At 39.4% G+C, this 16,454-nt stretch overlaps 2 protein-coding genes and 1 long non-coding RNA gene across 3 annotated transcripts in view; 2 read left to right on the top strand and 1 right to left on the bottom strand.

Annotated features, from left to right (window-relative positions):
* The window catches only part of LIAS (lipoic acid synthetase), a 939,974-nt gene that overhangs the window by 604,314 nt on the left and 319,206 nt on the right, over positions 1-16,454 (bottom strand). The gene's annotated exons all lie outside the window — the stretch shown is intronic.
* Positions 1-16,454, top strand: part of LOC126032527 (uncharacterized) — an 891,448-nt gene that overhangs the window by 763,419 nt on the left and 111,575 nt on the right. The gene's annotated exons all lie outside the window — the stretch shown is intronic.
* Positions 1-16,454, top strand: part of PDS5A (PDS5 cohesin associated factor A) — a 131,450-nt gene that overhangs the window by 63,558 nt on the left and 51,438 nt on the right. Inside the window, exons 8-13 of the mRNA XM_049790096.1 lie at positions 2,129-2,269; positions 4,842-4,957; positions 8,748-8,842; positions 11,220-11,365; positions 11,606-11,757; positions 13,266-13,379. Coding sequence (XP_049646053.1) covers positions 2,129-2,269; positions 4,842-4,957; positions 8,748-8,842; positions 11,220-11,365; positions 11,606-11,757; positions 13,266-13,379 — 764 coding nt within the window. The remainder of the gene's footprint in view (positions 1-2,128; positions 2,270-4,841; positions 4,958-8,747; positions 8,843-11,219; positions 11,366-11,605; positions 11,758-13,265; positions 13,380-16,454) is intronic.

Raw genomic sequence — 16,454 nt, 5'->3', positions numbered from 1 at the left:
GGTTGGGACCGAGTGATAGCATAATGGTAAAGCATTTGACTTGCATGCGGCAAACACAGGACAGACAGGGTTCGAATCCCTGCATTCCATATGGTTTTCCCAGCCTGCCAGGAGCAATTTCTGAGCGCCACTGGGTTTGACCCAAAACAACAAACAAAAATTACTGGGTGGTGCAAATGAGACTTACTTGGTTTAAACTTGAGATAGGTTACAGATTGAGAGGTTAAGTAAAACTAAAGATAATCTCAAGTGAAACATAAGACACAATCATGAAGAGGCAGTTAGAACTAGAGCAGTGCATAAAATAGATATGTATATTGGAAGAAGCAAATATATGAAGATAATAGGATAAAAAATAAAATGGAAATTTACAACTGGTATTACAGAAGTTCACAAAATTCTACAATTTTACTATAATTTTATGCTATGAAATTCAAGAACCTATAAGAAATGGATATAAAAAATTGAAATCCTGACATCCAGTGCAATACAGCAGGTAAGGGGCACTTGCTTAGCACTCAGCCGGCCCGGGTTCAATCCCAGCATCCCTTATAGTCCCCCGAGCCTGCCAGGAGCGATTTCTGAGCTTAGAGCCAGGAGTAACCCCTGAACACTGCCAAGTGTGACCTAAAAACTAAAATATATATATTCTGAACTATTAAGGCAAAATTAAAGGAATCTTAGCAGATCAATATCTGATGAACATAATTATAACATCAATCATCAATGAAATCTTAGTGAACTGAATTCAACAATATGTCTTGAGAGTCATTGCCCATTGGGCTGAAGCAGTAGCACAACTAGTAGGGCATTTTCCTTATGTGTGGCCAATTCAAGTTCAATCCCCAGCATCTCATATGGTCCTTCAAGCCTGCAAGGAGTAATTTCTTTTTTTTTGTTGTTTTTGGTTTTTGGGTCACACCCGGCAGTGCTCAGGGGTCACTCCTGGCTGTCTGCTCAGAAATTGTTCCTGTAAGGCACGGGGGACCATATGGGACGCCGGGATTCAAACCGATGACCTCCTGCATGAAAGGCAAACACCTTACCTCCATGCTATCTCTCCGGCCCCTGCAAGGAGTAATTTCTAAGTGCAGAGCCAGGAGTAACCCCTGGCTCTACTGGGTGTGACTCCTCCCCAAAATCATGCTCATTATAAACTGAGATTTATTCCAGATAGTCAGTGATGGTCGGTATATTCAAGTCAGTCATAAGAAAATGCAAATTTTATTTGATCATATTACTTGATAACAAAATACTCAACAAGATCTAACATCTATTTATGATTAATTTTTTTAAAAGCAGCAAAAAAAAAAAAAGACTATAGTATATTCAATATATCACAAATCCACAGCTGACACCCTCAATCCTGTAATTGTGATCATGCATAAAGGCACTGATGTTTAATCTCTAGGCATAATACATTATACCCAGGAGTGATGCCTAAGCACAGATCCACAAGTAACCACTGAGCATTGTTGGTTATGACCTCAACAGTCCCCACCTTCTACCCCCAGAAAATCACCTAGGGGCCGGAGCAATAGCGCAGTTGTAGAGTGTTTGACTTGTATATCCCCAGCATCCCAAGCCAAGAGCAATTTCTGAACACATAGCCAGTAGTAACCCCTGAGCATCACTAGGTGTGGCCTAAAAACTGGGGGGGGGAGGGAACGACATCTAAATGTAACTTGTTAAACATGAAAAAATTAGATTCAGACCTAAGTTTGGTTTTATGCTAAGGAAATTTTGCTATGCAATTCTAATTAAGTAAATTATCTTTTATTTTAATGAAATATAATAATTTGACATGCTAATTTTAAATGGTCAAATCCTTACATTTGTAACTCAGTATTTAAAGGTTTCCCATGTCCTTCCTTCTCTCATTCTCTTCCCTCTTTTTTACCTTCTCTCCTCACTTTCCATCCTCTTCTCCCTCTCTCCCTCTCTTTTTTGGGGTAGAGAGAGTGGTCATACTTAGCAGTCACTCCTAATTTTGCTTGGTTGACAATATGGAATACCAGGGATCTAACCCAGGGACACCATGTGCAAGGTGAACACTTTACTCATTGTAACAAGTTAAAAATTTAATCATGTTTTTAGATTAAATAAACCTTTTTTCTATGTTTGATAGTTCTTCAATCAAGTCCTGGTGCTGGGAAAATCATCAGTAAGTGATTTGTCAGAACATGTGTTTGATCTGATTCAGGAACTTTTTGCTATAGATCCTCATTTGTTATTATCTGTCATGCCGCAACTTGAATTCAAACTGAAGGTAAGAGTTGAGTGTAAATGTTAACCCCTTCATTTTGAGTAAAAATATGTCACATAGTAAAAGTAAATTTTCAGTTCATTTAACTTCTTATTAAGTCATACCTTAAAAAAATTAGAACTATTGATCTTATCTAAATTAATTTGTAGTGCAAAACTTAAATAGTTCTTTATAGGGGCCGGAGAGATAGCACAGCAGTTTGCCTTGCACACAGCCGGCCTAGGACAGACGGTGGTTTGAATCCCGATATTCCATATGGTTCCCCATGCCTACCAGCAGCGATTTCTGAGCACAGAGCCAGGAGTAACCCCTGAGCACCACTGGGTGTGACCCAAAAACCAAAAATAAATAGTTCTTAATATCTAATAAATACAAAATGACATTCTAGGAGCCCCCCCCCCTTTTTTGGGGGGGCGGGTTCTTTGGGCCATACCCAGCAGCGCTCAGGTTGCTCCTGGCTTGGTGGACTATATAGGATGCCTGGATCAAACCTGGGTCAGCCCTGTGCAAGGCAAAGTCCTACCTATTGTATTATCTCTCTGGCGCCTGGAGCTTATAATATGTTCTAAGTATAATGGATGTTGACATTAACATGCATACAAATATGTTTGCAAACATTGGATGATTTCAAGCAATTGATCAAAGTTATTGATTGCACAATATGTCTCATCTATATATAAAGGACAAAATTTTTGCAGTACAAATCTTTATATCCAGTTCAGCAAGGAATTTATAACTTTTCAGAAGATTAGAAAATCTTGACACATTGTTCTTTTTGAAATTAGAAAGATGTCACTTTCATTTGCTATAAATACTTTGTAATTATATAATGCTTTTTGGTTGAGTATCTTAAATGGTCCTCAGGACTAATTTCTGGCTTTGAGCTCAGGGATCATTCCTGGTAGTGTTCAGTGGATCATAGGAATGCTCGGATTCAAACCACCGTCTGTCCTGGATTGAAGATTGAATTTGTGCAGGACAAGTGTTTTTGTTTGTTTGTTTATTTGTTTTGTTTTTGTTTCTTTTGGGTCACACCTGGTAGGCTCGGGGGACCATATGGGTTGCCGGGATTTGAACCATCATCCTTCTGCATGCAAGGCAAATGCCCTGACTCCATACTGTCTCTCTAGCCCCAAGACAAGTGTCTTATCTGCAGTTTCAATATATATATTATGCAAGGCAGGGGTTGGTTTTGGATCCACACTTGGTGGCTCTCCGGAGTTATTCCTGACTGCACTCAGAGATCGCTCCTAACAGGATTGGGGGACTATGTGGGATACCAGGGATTGAACCCAAGTTTGTCCCAGGTCGGCCATGTACAAGGCAAATTGCCCTACTGCTGTGCTATTACTCCATATTTTTTTTATGTTTCTACAGAACAATGCCATTTTGAAGATTTTATGCAGCACTAATAATATAATCTTAAGGAATATTGTGTTTATTGCCTTACAACAGGCATCACTTGTATTCTAATTGTAATCTTAACTTGTACCAGTGTTTCTCATCACAAATTAAGAAACTGAGATTCAGAGTAGTTTAGGTACTTTTTGTTTCACAGGGGTTTGCCTTTTTTGAGTTAGCAGTATATGCTAAGCAGATAGACTAGATTATTTTATGCTTTTTTGTTATATATCTGATCCATGTAGTCGTAAATTTCAGAGTAAGAGTTTTAGTTTTCATTCTCTGAGAATAATTTAAATGTTTGGGGTTTTTCGTGTTTGTTTGTTTTTGGTTTGGTGTCACACCCAGCAGGGGGTTGTCAGGGGTCACTACTCCCTTGCTCTGCACTCAGAAATCGCTCCTGATTGGCATGGGCGACCATATGGGATGCAGGGATTCAAGCCACTGTTCGTCCTGGATCTCCTGCATGCAAGGCAACTGTCCTGCCACTGTCCTATCTCTCCGGCCTGTGTTTATTTTCTTTTTCAGGGTAGCTGTTTGGCTGTATTCTCTTCTAGACATACTACTATACATACTTTATGGATCCACAAATTTCTTTTTTTGTTTGCTTTTGCAATGTTCAGAGGTTATTCTTAGCTCTTACTCTAGAATTACTCTATGTGGGCTACCAGGGATTGAATAAACCCAGCTGACTATCTCTATGTCCCAATTACTGTGTATTTGTCTTATTTGGTTCATTTGACATGTTAAATCCTCTTAAGATTCTTCTATTAATAAGTTTTTCTAAATAATAACGATCTTCAGTTTTATTTCTCCAGGAAGTTTGATGTTCCTAATGAAAATTTATATTTTTTATCTTGACAATTGCAGGAAAGATTTCTCATAAAAGGAATCATAGAGTAACAATTACAGAAATTTTTTCTTTGTTGGGAATTCAGTGGATATCATTATTTTAGTTGTAAGCAAGCACTGGATGGAATATGCATACTTATTTTTTAGTTGGAAAGTGAAATATGAGAACAAACGATTAGTTGTAGAAGCAAATTAATTTTTGCATTTTATATATGTAAAAATATGGAAATACGTAGCTAATAAGTAGGTTTACATTTATCATTCTTGTAACTAATATTTAAATCTTATCTATAGGTTACTTTATTTTCTCTTTTCCCCGCAGAGCAATGATGGAGAAGAGCGATTAGCTGTTGTTCGGCTTTTAGCTAAATTGTTTGGTTCTAAAGATTCTGATTTAGCAACACAGAATCGGCCACTTTGGCAGTGTTTTCTTGGACGGTAAGGAAATATAAAATCTGTGGATTCAAATTTTATGTTTTAGAGACAGTTTGTATGGTCTATTTAATTAAACCATAAATAGGAAAAAATTTGTTTTTGGATCACACATGATGCTGCTCAGGGTTTACTCCTGCTTTGTGCTCAGAAATCATTTCTTTTTTCTTTTTTTTGGCTTTTGGGCCACACCCGGCGGTGCTCAGGGGTTACTCCTGGCTGTCTGCTCAGAAATAGCTCCTGGCAGGCACAGGGGACCATATGGGATACCGGGATTTGAACCAACCACCTTTGGTCCTGGATCAGCTGCTTGCAAGGCAAAAAACGCTGTGCTATCTCTCCGGGCCCAGGAATCATTTCTTAATGGGCTTGTGGGGACCATATGGAATGTCAGGGATTGAACCTGCAAGACAAATGTCCTACTCACTTCACTGTTGCTCCAGCTCCTATAGAAAAATTTTAATTGAAGGGGTTCTTTTTTGTTGTTGCTGTTTTTATCCAAGACGGTTTTTTTTTTTTTATATAAGTATCTGTTGTTTAAGTTTCTTGTTTTATTACCTCTCTTGGAGAATATAAAATAAATTTCACAGATACATAATTTATAATTTGCGTGTGTTTAAATTTGGGGGGGGGGGGTTTGGGCCACACTCGTTTGATGCTCAGGGGTTACTCCTGGCTCTTCGCTCAGAAATTGCCCCGGCTTGAGGGGACCATATGGGACACGGGGGATCGAACCACGGTCCTTCCTTGGCTAGCGCTTGCAAGGCAGACACCTTACCTCTAGCGCCCCTCACAGGCCCCACGTGTGTTTAATCATTAAGTAGGGGACCATATGGGATGCAGAGGATCAAATGGATTGGGGACATCAGTCACACCTACCATACTATCTTTCAGTGCCTCAGGCTTTTTAGTAAATTATGTTTTGGTCCAGAACTTAATTCACTCACTGTTATTTATCTTAGTTTATGAGCTTACTTAAATGTATCTAAATCATGATGTATGCTTTTAATGTTTTTTCACAAGAACTTAGAATTGTAAATAGCTTGCAGCTTGTTTGTAGGGCTAAAATTTCTGTGAAATTTGATTTAAAAAAAAAACTTCAGGGGGCCAGAGAGATAGCCTTGCATGCAGAAGGTTGGTGATTCGAATCCTGGCAACCAATATGGTCTCCCGAGCCTGCCAGGAGCGATTTCTGAGCGAAGAGCCAGGAGTAACCCCTGAGCGCTGCCAGGTGTGACTCAAAAAACAAAAAACAAAACAAAAAAAAAACTTCACCTCGTATTTGCATGGTTATTTGATTCAGATTAAAAAGTGGAGTTTTAGGGCCCGGAGAGATAGCACAGTGGTGTTTGCCTTGCAAGCAGCCGATCCAGGACCTAAGGTGGTTGGTTCGAATCCCGGTGTCCCATATGGTCCCCCGTGCCTGCCAGGAGCTATTTCTGAGCAGACAGCCAGGAGTAACCCCTGAGCAGTGCTGGGTGTGGCCCCCCCCCCAAAAAAAAGTGGAGTTTTGAAAGAAAAGAAAAAAACGTTGGGGCCGGGCGGTGGCGCTGGAGGTAAGGTGCCTGCCTTGCCTGCACTAGCCTAGGACGGACCTCGGTTCGATCCCCGGCGTCCCATATGGTCCCCCAAGAAGCCAGGAGCAACTTCTGAGCGCATAGCCAGGAGTAACCCCTGAGCGTCACAGGGTGTGGCCCAAAAACCCAAAAAAAAAAAAAAAAAAAAAAAAAACGTTGAGTTTTACTACTAGTGTTTTTGATTCATCAATATTTAATTCATCTGTTCTATTAATAAAACTTTCATCATGTACAATAACATTTGTTATTGTTATATCATCCTTAAAGTTATTAATTTCAATACTCAAGTTCTAACCAATCAGAAAAATTTCTGATTGTCGTAATAGTTATTTGCTCAGAACAGGCCGTTTTGCCAAAACAGACAAAAAAATGCTTCACATCACTGATTATCAGGAAGATGCAAATCAAAACAACAATGAGATAGATACCCTGTCAACCACAGAGACTGGCATACATCACAGAGAACAAGAACAGGGCTGGAGAGATAGCACAGTGGTAGAGCACATTTGCCTTGCACACTGCTGACTCAGATTCAATCCCCAGTATCCCATATGGTCCCCCAAGCCTTCCAGAAGTGATTTCTGAGTGAAGAGCCACAAGTAACCCCTGAGTACCGCCAGGTGTGGCCCAAAAACCAAAAAAAAAAAAAAAGAGAGAGAGAGAGAGAGAGATGTAGAATGTACCTCAGAGACAGGCAGGGCTAGGTAGGAGGGAAATTAGTATTAGTGTTAGGAAAAGTGCATTAGTGAAGGGAAGTGTACATTCTGTGACTAAAATTCAATTATAAAAAAATTTGTAACTACAGTATTTAAATAAAATGATTATTAAATTTAAAAAAGTAAAGAAAAATAAGGTTAGCATCAAAATAAAAGAATTTGTATTTCTGGGGTCGGAGAGATAGCATGGAGGTAAGGCGTTTGCCTTTCATGCAGAAGGTCATCGGTTCGAATCCCGGCGTCCCATCTGGTCCCCCGTGCCTGCCAGGAGCAATTTCTGAGCATGGAGCCAGGAGTAACCCCTGAGCACTGCCGGTGTGACCCAAAAACCACAAAAAAAAAAAAAAAGAATTTGTATTTCTCAATTTGTCAGTATTCAAAGTTGTGGGTGAGTCTCTGAATTTATATTAGTAATAGTACAATGAAGCAGAATTAATTTTGTTATTTAAATGATTTTTGGGCTATTTCCAGCTGTGCTTACTGGTTACTCTTTGCTCTACACTCAACAATCTCTCTAGCAGTGGAAGGGAGAGGGAATAGAGGAGGCCCCGTATGTGATGCCAGGGATGAAACTCAGGTGAGCTGCGTGCAAGGCAAAGAAATTACAGGAAATTGTGAAATTTTGTTATTTACTTCTTCATTCAATCTCACATCCCTGCACTAATTTTTCTTAAACTTTTTTTCTTCCAGGAAAGTTTGTGCATTTGCAGGGTCTGTAGAAATAGTATAGTGGGAATGGAGCTTCCTAGTACTTGACCAATCTGGATTTGATTCCCAGAACCCAGTATGATTCCCCTGAACCTAACCATTAGTGATCACTGACCAGAGAGTCAGGAATAAGCTTGAAAAATGATGAGGTGTGGCTTAAAACCCTATCTTCCCAAATGTGTTTTATTTGATGCCTTTTTTGTCTTTAATGACTTCTTTGATTTTCACTTTTAAGCTTTTAAATTTCTACAAAGGTGGTAGTTTGGGGGCCAGAGAGATAGCATGGAAGTAGGGTATTTGCCTTGCATGCAGAAGGATGGTGGTTTGAATCCCGGCATCCCATATGGTCCCCCAAGCCTGCCAGGAGCGATTTCTGAGCATAGAGCCAGGAGTAACCCCTGAGCGCTGCTGGGTGTGACCCAAAAACAAACAAAAAAAGATGGTAGTTTGAATTGAGCAGTGTTTTTATTTTTCTTTATTCTAATAGATAATAGATGAATTTTATTTTTAAATTAGATATCTTAGGCGCTTGAGAAATATATACAGCAAGTACTTCCTGGCCCTGAACCTGGCCAAGGCACCCGGTTCCCTCCCAGAGTTCTATAAAGTCCTCCAGTCCCCTCCAGAAGTGTGATCCCTGAGCATCACTGCTAGGTGTGGCCCAAACACCAAAATACACAAATAAATGAGCTAATCCGTACTATTGTTGTTTAAAAGTATTTACATAATGTTCAGAATACCTTATTTGAAAATAATTTTGTCTTACAACTAACATTTAGTAATTTTTCTGTGTAGATTTAATGACATTCATGTTCCTGTGAGATTAGAAAGTGTGAAATTTGCAAGTCACTGTTTAATGAATCACCCAGATTTAGCTAAGGATCTCACAGGTAAGCTTTCTCATTTATTAAGGCTATTAATATGGGGGCTAGAGAGATAGCTCCATGGATTGGTTCAATAGCACCACATGATACCCTAAACACTGCCCTGTTGGATGTGGCCCAAAAACAAAAGAATGCTAATGTACTCACCCAAATTGATTTTAGATTTTACCTTTGATCTTAACTTTAATATTTAAATTTTTTTAATCTGGTTCTATTTCAGGTCCATCAAATAATAAAATGTTTTATTGCCTGAGCAGTAGTACAACTGGTAGGGGGTGTGTGGCCCCAGTGCCCCATAAGGTCCCCCAAGCCTACCAGGGGTAAATTTTTCGGTGCAGAGCTGAAAATATGTTCTGAGCACAACTGAATGTAGCCATCCTCTCCCATTTAATATTTATAATTAATTGCATTTAAAACATTTATTTAAATTCTTGGAGGGTCTGGATCTATAGTAAAGAAAGTAAAGTCTTGCCTTGCCATGTAGGCAACAAGGGTTCAGTCCCCAGTATCCCATGTGGGTCCTCTGAGTACCATTGGGTGAGACCCAAAAAATTATTTGGAATTTGGATTTGGAGGGATAGTACAATGGGTAGGGTGCTTGCTTAGCACATGGTAGACCCAGCTTTAATCCCCATAATCCCACGTCGACCCCTGACCACCACCAGTAGTGGTATCTAAGTATAAAGATAGGAGTAAGCCCTGAGCCACGACTAGGTAGGGCAATTGCCTTGCATGCATGGATAGAATCCCGGCATCCTATATGGTCCCCTGTGCACTGCCATGTGTGACCCAAAAACCAAAAATAAAAGCAAAACAAAAAAACACCAAAAAATAAAATTAAAATACTTTGTAATTCCTTGAAAATGTTTCTTAAGAAAGTTGATGCTGGGCCCGGAGAGATAGTACAGCGGCGTTTGCCTTGCAAGCAGCCGATCCAGGACCAAAAGGTGGTTGGTTCAAATCCCGGTGTCCCATATGGTCCCCCGTGCCTGCCAGGAGCTATTTCTGAGCAGACAGCCAGGAGTAACCTCTAAGCACCGCCGGGTGTGGCCCAAAACAACAACAACAACAAAAAAGTTGATGCTTATTACAGTTGGGTTTGAGCAAGAATCATTTCAATATGATTAAATATAGTGATCTATAGAATAATAATAAAAATAATCTAAATGAGCTAGAATTTCTTATTCTTGAATATAAAGTATACTTAGTATTAAATAATAGGCTTCTGGGCCCGGAGAGATAGCACAGCGGCGTTTGCCTTGCAAGCAGCCGATCCAGGACCAAAGGTGGTTGGTTCGAATCACGGTGTCCCATATGGTCCCCTGTGCCTGCCAGGAGCTATTTCTGAGCAGACAGCCAGGAGTAACCCCTGAGCACTGCCGGGTTTGGCCCAAAAACCAAAACAATAATAATAATAATAATAATAATAATAATAATTGGCTTCTAACATAATAAAGATGCTTTTTATCAAAAAAAGAGGTAATTTTTATTTATTTATTTTGGTTTTTGGATCACACCCAGCAGCTCTCAGGGGTTTCTCCTGGCTCTACACTCAGAAATCGCTCCTGGCAGACTCGGGGGACCATATGGGATCCTGGGATTCGAACCACTGTCCTTCTGCATGCAAGGCAAACGCCTTACCTCCATGCTATCTCTTCGGCCCCATGGAGGAAATATTTTTATTTTGTTTATCTTACGTTATTTAGGATATTTTCAAAGAGGTCACTGAGCATTCTAGTTTTTTGTTTGTTTTGATTTTTGTTTTTGGGCCACACCCAGCAGCACTCCGACTGCTGCATTCAGAAATCACTCCTGGCAGGCTCATGGGACCATCTGTGATACTGGGGATCAAACCTGGGTAGGTGGGGTTCATACTGTAACTTTTGCTATTTTCCTCTTAGATTTTAAACTGATATCATTGAGATTTGACTTTTCCAGATTAGTTGGTGTAAATGTTAAGCTATTAAGATAGATTCTGCTAAAAAAAAAAAAAAAGATAGATTCTGCTATTTAAAGTAGTGTACTGGTCCTGGAGAGATAGCACAGTGGCGTTTGCCTTGCAAGCAGCCGATCCAGGACCAAAGGTGGTTGGTTCGAATCCCGGTGTCCCATATGGTCCCCCGTGCCTGCCAGGAGCTATTTCTGAGCAGACAGCCAGGAGTAACCCCTGAGCACCGCCGGGTGTGCCCCAAAAACCCAAAAAAAAAAAAAAAAAAAAAGAGTAGTGCACTGTAATTTGTTTGTGGTTACATAAGTGGTTTCTCTTAGAATAGTCATTTTTTACAGTTTTTTTCACTATTGATGAAAGCTTAGCATTAGTCTTTTATGTCATTCCAAACATAATTTACTTAACTAACATTTAACTTTTTTTCTCTTTTTACAGAGTATTTGAAAGTTAGATCACATGATCCAGAAGAAGCTATTCGTCATGATGTTATTGTTACTATAATAACAGCTGCCAAAAGAGACCTTACCTTAGTTAATGATCAGCTACTGGGCTTTGTAAGAGAAAGAACTCTGGATAAACGGGTAAATTCTGTGTAATTTTATTCTTTATACTTAGTTGGCAGTAATTTGCACTGGATAATTTTCAAAGTAGTTTGGTTTCAAATTAACAGTATACTCATATTTGCGTTTTTAAAAAATATTTTGCTGACATTAACACACAGAAGTGTAATTGTACAAATTAGTCAAAGCATGTTAACATTTTGTAAATTAATATATGAAACCTTGATATATGATTTATCCGATAAGTTTCCTATTTTCTAGTGGCGGGTAAGAAAAGAAGCTATGATGGGTCTGGCTCAGCTTTATAAGAAATATTGTCTTCACGGTGAAGCAGGAAAGGAAGCTGCAGAGAAAGTCAGCTGGATAAAAGACAAACTTCTGCATATTTATTATCAGAATAGCATCGACGACAAGTGAGTACTGTGCTGATATGAGTCCTATTTAATTTTTAATAATTTCTATTTTTTTTTAAATAATTTTCCATATTGATACATACTCTATTTGTATAATAATCTAATCAAGATTTATGGGTAACATAATGACCATGCAGTAGACATGTAGACTTTTTTTTTTTTTTTTTTTTTTTGGTTTTTGGGCCACACCCTGTGACGCTCGGGTTACTCCTGGCTATGCGCTCAGAAGTTGCTCCTGGCTTCTTGGGGGACCATATGGGACGCCGGGGGATCGAACCGCGGTCCGTCCTAGGTTAGCGCAGGCAAGGCAGGCACCTTACCTCCAGCGCCACCGCCCGGCCCCGACATGTAGACTTTTGAATCTGTCTACTACATGCAGTAGACAGTAGACTTTTGAATCATTAACACCAGAAACCAAATGCCCATTCTGTTCAATACTAGATCTGTGCTTTTGTACAACTGACTTCTGGACATTTTATTTTACTTTATTTTATTTTTTTGGTTTTTGAGCCACACCCAGTGACACTCCGGAGTTACTTCCGGCTTCAAGGACATCGGGGGAATGAACCAAGGTCTGTCCTGGGTCAGCCAATTGCAAGGCAAACGCCCTACCACTTTGCTATCACTTTGGCCCCTTTTTTATCTTTATTTTAGAAGGAGTGATAGAACTATCCTTGCATAATTGTTACAAGTATATAATAAAATAATGATGGTAAAGTTATCCAGTACAGTGCCTGGCAAGATAGCATTATTTAGTCATTAGTAGTTATTTTCTTCTTTTTGCAACATTATTGTCTTTTTTTTTTTTGTATTTAAGCACCATGATTACACACATGATTATAGTTGGGTTCCAGTCACAAACAACACCCTCCTTCATCAGTACAACATTCCCACCCCCAATGCCCATCCTCCCTCCTTCCCATCCCCTGCCTGTATTCAAGACAGGCATTCTATTACAGTTATTTTTATTTTCAAAAAATGTTGTTTTATGATTTTGTATTAATGATTTAGGAGGGTGAAAAATACTATGCAAAAATCTGTTGATTGAGACTGGGATACAAAATACATTGATTAATAGCAGGCTTTTTATGTACTTTACTAGTATAGTAAGGGAGTATGGAAAGAAGTTAAAATACATATAGGAAAAGCTTAAATTTTCTTGGGTTGTTAGTATAAAAGTTTTAGTTTCCTCAGTGACGTTATGGGAGTTGAGATGAGCTATAGTCAGGGGAAATTAATATTGTGTGTTTTGAGAATTCTCTATTTAAATCATAGCTTAATATTTACTACTAAGTACCTGTGGTAACTCTTTATTGATGAAGTAAAGCTACAAAGAGCAATTGTAGATCTAAATCTAAAACTGTACTTCCAGGAAATGGAGCTGATCATATACTGATCTTCTCATTTTATTTACAGACATAGTTTCATCATTGGTTTTTATCTGTATGAGGTTGGTCAAATAAAGAATAGCTATAATTCAGAGGGTTTTTGTCTGTTTTGTTTCATAGACTACTGGTAGAGAAAATCTTTGCTCAGTATCTTGTTCCCCATAACCTGGAAACTGAAGAAAGAATGAAGTGCTTATATTATTTATATGCCAGTTTGGATCCAAATGCAGTCAAGTAAGTTTTCTTCTTCTATTGGGCCATACCTAGTGGTGCACAAAGATTTAATCTGGGTCAAGAGATGCTCTTGGTAGTGCTGAGGGTAATTGTGCAAGTATCCAGGCTTACACCATTGGGTACAAGACAGTCACCTTAATGCCTTTGCTACCTCTCTGGCTCTTTTTTTGTTGGTTTTGGTTTTGGTTTTGGTTTTGGTTTTTGGGTCACACCTGGCAGCCCTCAGGGGTTACTCCTGGCTCCATGCTCAGAAATTGCTCCTGGCACTCTGAAATTGTTGCTGGCAGGCACAGGAAACCATATGGGATGCTGGGATTTCGAACCACGGTCCATCCTGGATCAGCTGCGTGCAAGCCCTACTGCTGTGCTCTTTCCAAGCCTCTCTAGCTATTAAATTGCTTTCTTTCTTTAAGTGATGGATAGTTAAAATAGTGTTGCTTTGCTGTACAAAGTTACTGAGTCTCTGAGGATTTCCTTAATAAATGATTACTTAGGGGCTGCAGTGATAACACAGTGATAGGGTATTTTCCTTGCACACAGCCGACCCGTGACAGACCTGGGACCGATGCTCTGCTTTTCTTTTCTTTTCTTTTCTTTTCTTTTCTTTTCTTTTCTTTTCTTTTCTTTTCTTTTCTTTTCTTTTCTTTTCTTTTCTTTTCTTTTCTTCTTTTCTTTCCTTTTCTTTTCTTTGTGGTTTTTGTTGTTTTGGGGTCACACCCGGCAGTGCTCAGGGGGTTTTCCTGGCTCCGTGCTCAGAAATTGCTCCTGGCAGGCACGGGGGACCATATGGGACGCCGGGATTCGAACCGATGACCTTCTGCATGAAAGGTAAATGCCTTACCTCCATGCTATCTCTCCGGCCCCAATGCTCTGCTTTTCATATGGACCATTTCTGAGCATAGAGCCAGGAGTAATCCTTGGGTGCTGACAGATGTGGCCCAAAAACCAAAAAATAAAAGAATATTTAGATTCTTTTATGGTTTTGGTTTTGGTTTTTGACCCATGCTAGGCAGCACTCATGTATTACTCCTAACTCTGTGCTCAGAAATCACTACTGGCAGACGCGGGGGCCATATAGGATGCGGGATCAAATAGGACCAAACCTGGGTCCATTCCAGGTTGGCTGCATGCCAGGCAAACGTCCTACCGCTGTGCTATCGCTCTGGCCCCAGATTATTTAGATTCTTTCTAGAAGATTTTCCAGAATTGTTTCATCCTAATATAATTTATTGGAATGGTTGCTTTTTCTAGTTTAATCAAGTATTTAAATATTTAGAAAAAGGGTTTATGATTTAAATTTAGAAAAGCAAAAATAGTCCTTCGTGGCATATTTAAGAAGCGAATCAGTACAAAAATACAATTAAAAAAAATCCCTTCCTCACACCTACATTCTTTGTGGCACTATTTACAATAGCCAGACTCTGGAAACAACCAAGATGCCCTTCAACAGGTGAATGGCTAAAGAAACTTTGGTACATATACACAAATGGAATATTATGCAGCCGTCAGGAGAGATGAAGTCATGAAATTTTCCCATACATGGATGTACATGGAATCTATTATGCTGAGTGAAATAACTCAGAGGGAGAGAGATTGACTCAGAATAGTCTTATTCATCTATGGGTTTTAAGAAAAATAAAAGACATTCTTGCACTAATTCTCAGAGACAAAAGAGAGGAGGGCTGAAAGTTCCAGCTCACAACATGAAGCTCACCACAAAGAGTGATGAGTGCAGTTAGAAAAATAACTAAATTGAGAACTATTATAACAATGTGAATGAATGAGGGAAGTAGAAAGCCTGTCTTGAGTGCAGGTGGGGCTGGGGTTGGGAGGAGGGAGATTTGGGACATTGGAGATGGGAATGTTGCACTGGTGAAGGAGGGTGTTCTTTACATGACTGAAACCCAACCACAATCATGTTTGTAATCAAGGTGTTTAAATAAAGATGTTAATTTAAAAAATTTTTGCAAAAGAAATGAATCAGTAACATGGTTTCAGGAACTTAGATCATCCTCATATCTGAATTATACTTGTCCACCTGATGGCAGGCATCTAAATTCTATTCTGGTGCTTTACCATACCATACCTAAGAACTTGGTACTGGTTCCCCCATAGGTGAATGTATCCCAGTCTCCTCTATGTCAGATGACTAGATGGAGGATTAAATATAATGTATACAGAGCTGAGAGATAGTACTGTGGGTATGGTCCTTGCATTGTATATGTCCAGCCTGGGTCTGATCTCCAACACCTTATATAGTATCTCTTCTGTCTTCGTGTCTGTGTCCACCCTGGTCTCTCCCTAGCCACCCGGAGTCATCACTGAGTGCAGATCCATGAGTAAACTCTGAGTTTAAGTTTCTACTTAAATCTATTACAGAGATGCTGATACATTATAATATTCCCTTAACCCAAATTTAGTGGTTTCTACCCTTTACATAAATCTTCTAAGCCATTTTAGAGTAATTTACAGACATTAGATTCCTTTGCTCCTCACCACATCCATGCATATAGTATCGTAGAATATATATGTATAATACTATCGTTAATCTAAGGCAAGAAATTTATGGACTGAAAAGGCAGTACAGCATGTTAGGCACTTGCCTTGCATGTGATGGGTCAAGGTTCAGGAATCACTCCTGGCTTTAAGTTTAGGAATCACTCCAAATATTTGATTAGAATAATTAAAGGACAACAAATTTTAGAGGTGATCTGAGATTTTGCAGTGGGTAAAGAGTGGAAAACCTGTTTTTTTTTTTGTTTTGTTTTGTTTTGGTTTGGTTTGGTTTTTGGGCCACACCCAGCGGTGCTCAGGTTACTCCTGGCTGTCTGCTCAGTAATAGCTCCTGGCAGGCACGGGGGACATATGGGACACCGGGATTCGAACCAACCACCTTTGGTCCTGGATCGGCTGCTTGCAAGGCAAACGCCACTGTGCTATCTCTCCGGGCCCGGAAAACCTGTTTTTAATGGAGAAGAGCTGAGAAACATTTTGAGTTTGGCAATTGAAATCACATCCTTTTTTAAAAGAATGAGTGCAAGTTTGTTAATATATAGGTAGACAGACCCCTTGCTT

This window comes from Suncus etruscus, chromosome 16 (assembly GCF_024139225.1).
Source record: "Suncus etruscus isolate mSunEtr1 chromosome 16, mSunEtr1.pri.cur, whole genome shotgun sequence".
Classification (NCBI taxonomy): domain Eukaryota; kingdom Metazoa; phylum Chordata; class Mammalia; order Eulipotyphla; family Soricidae; genus Suncus; species Suncus etruscus.
This window is presented reverse-complemented; position numbering and strand designations above follow the sequence as displayed.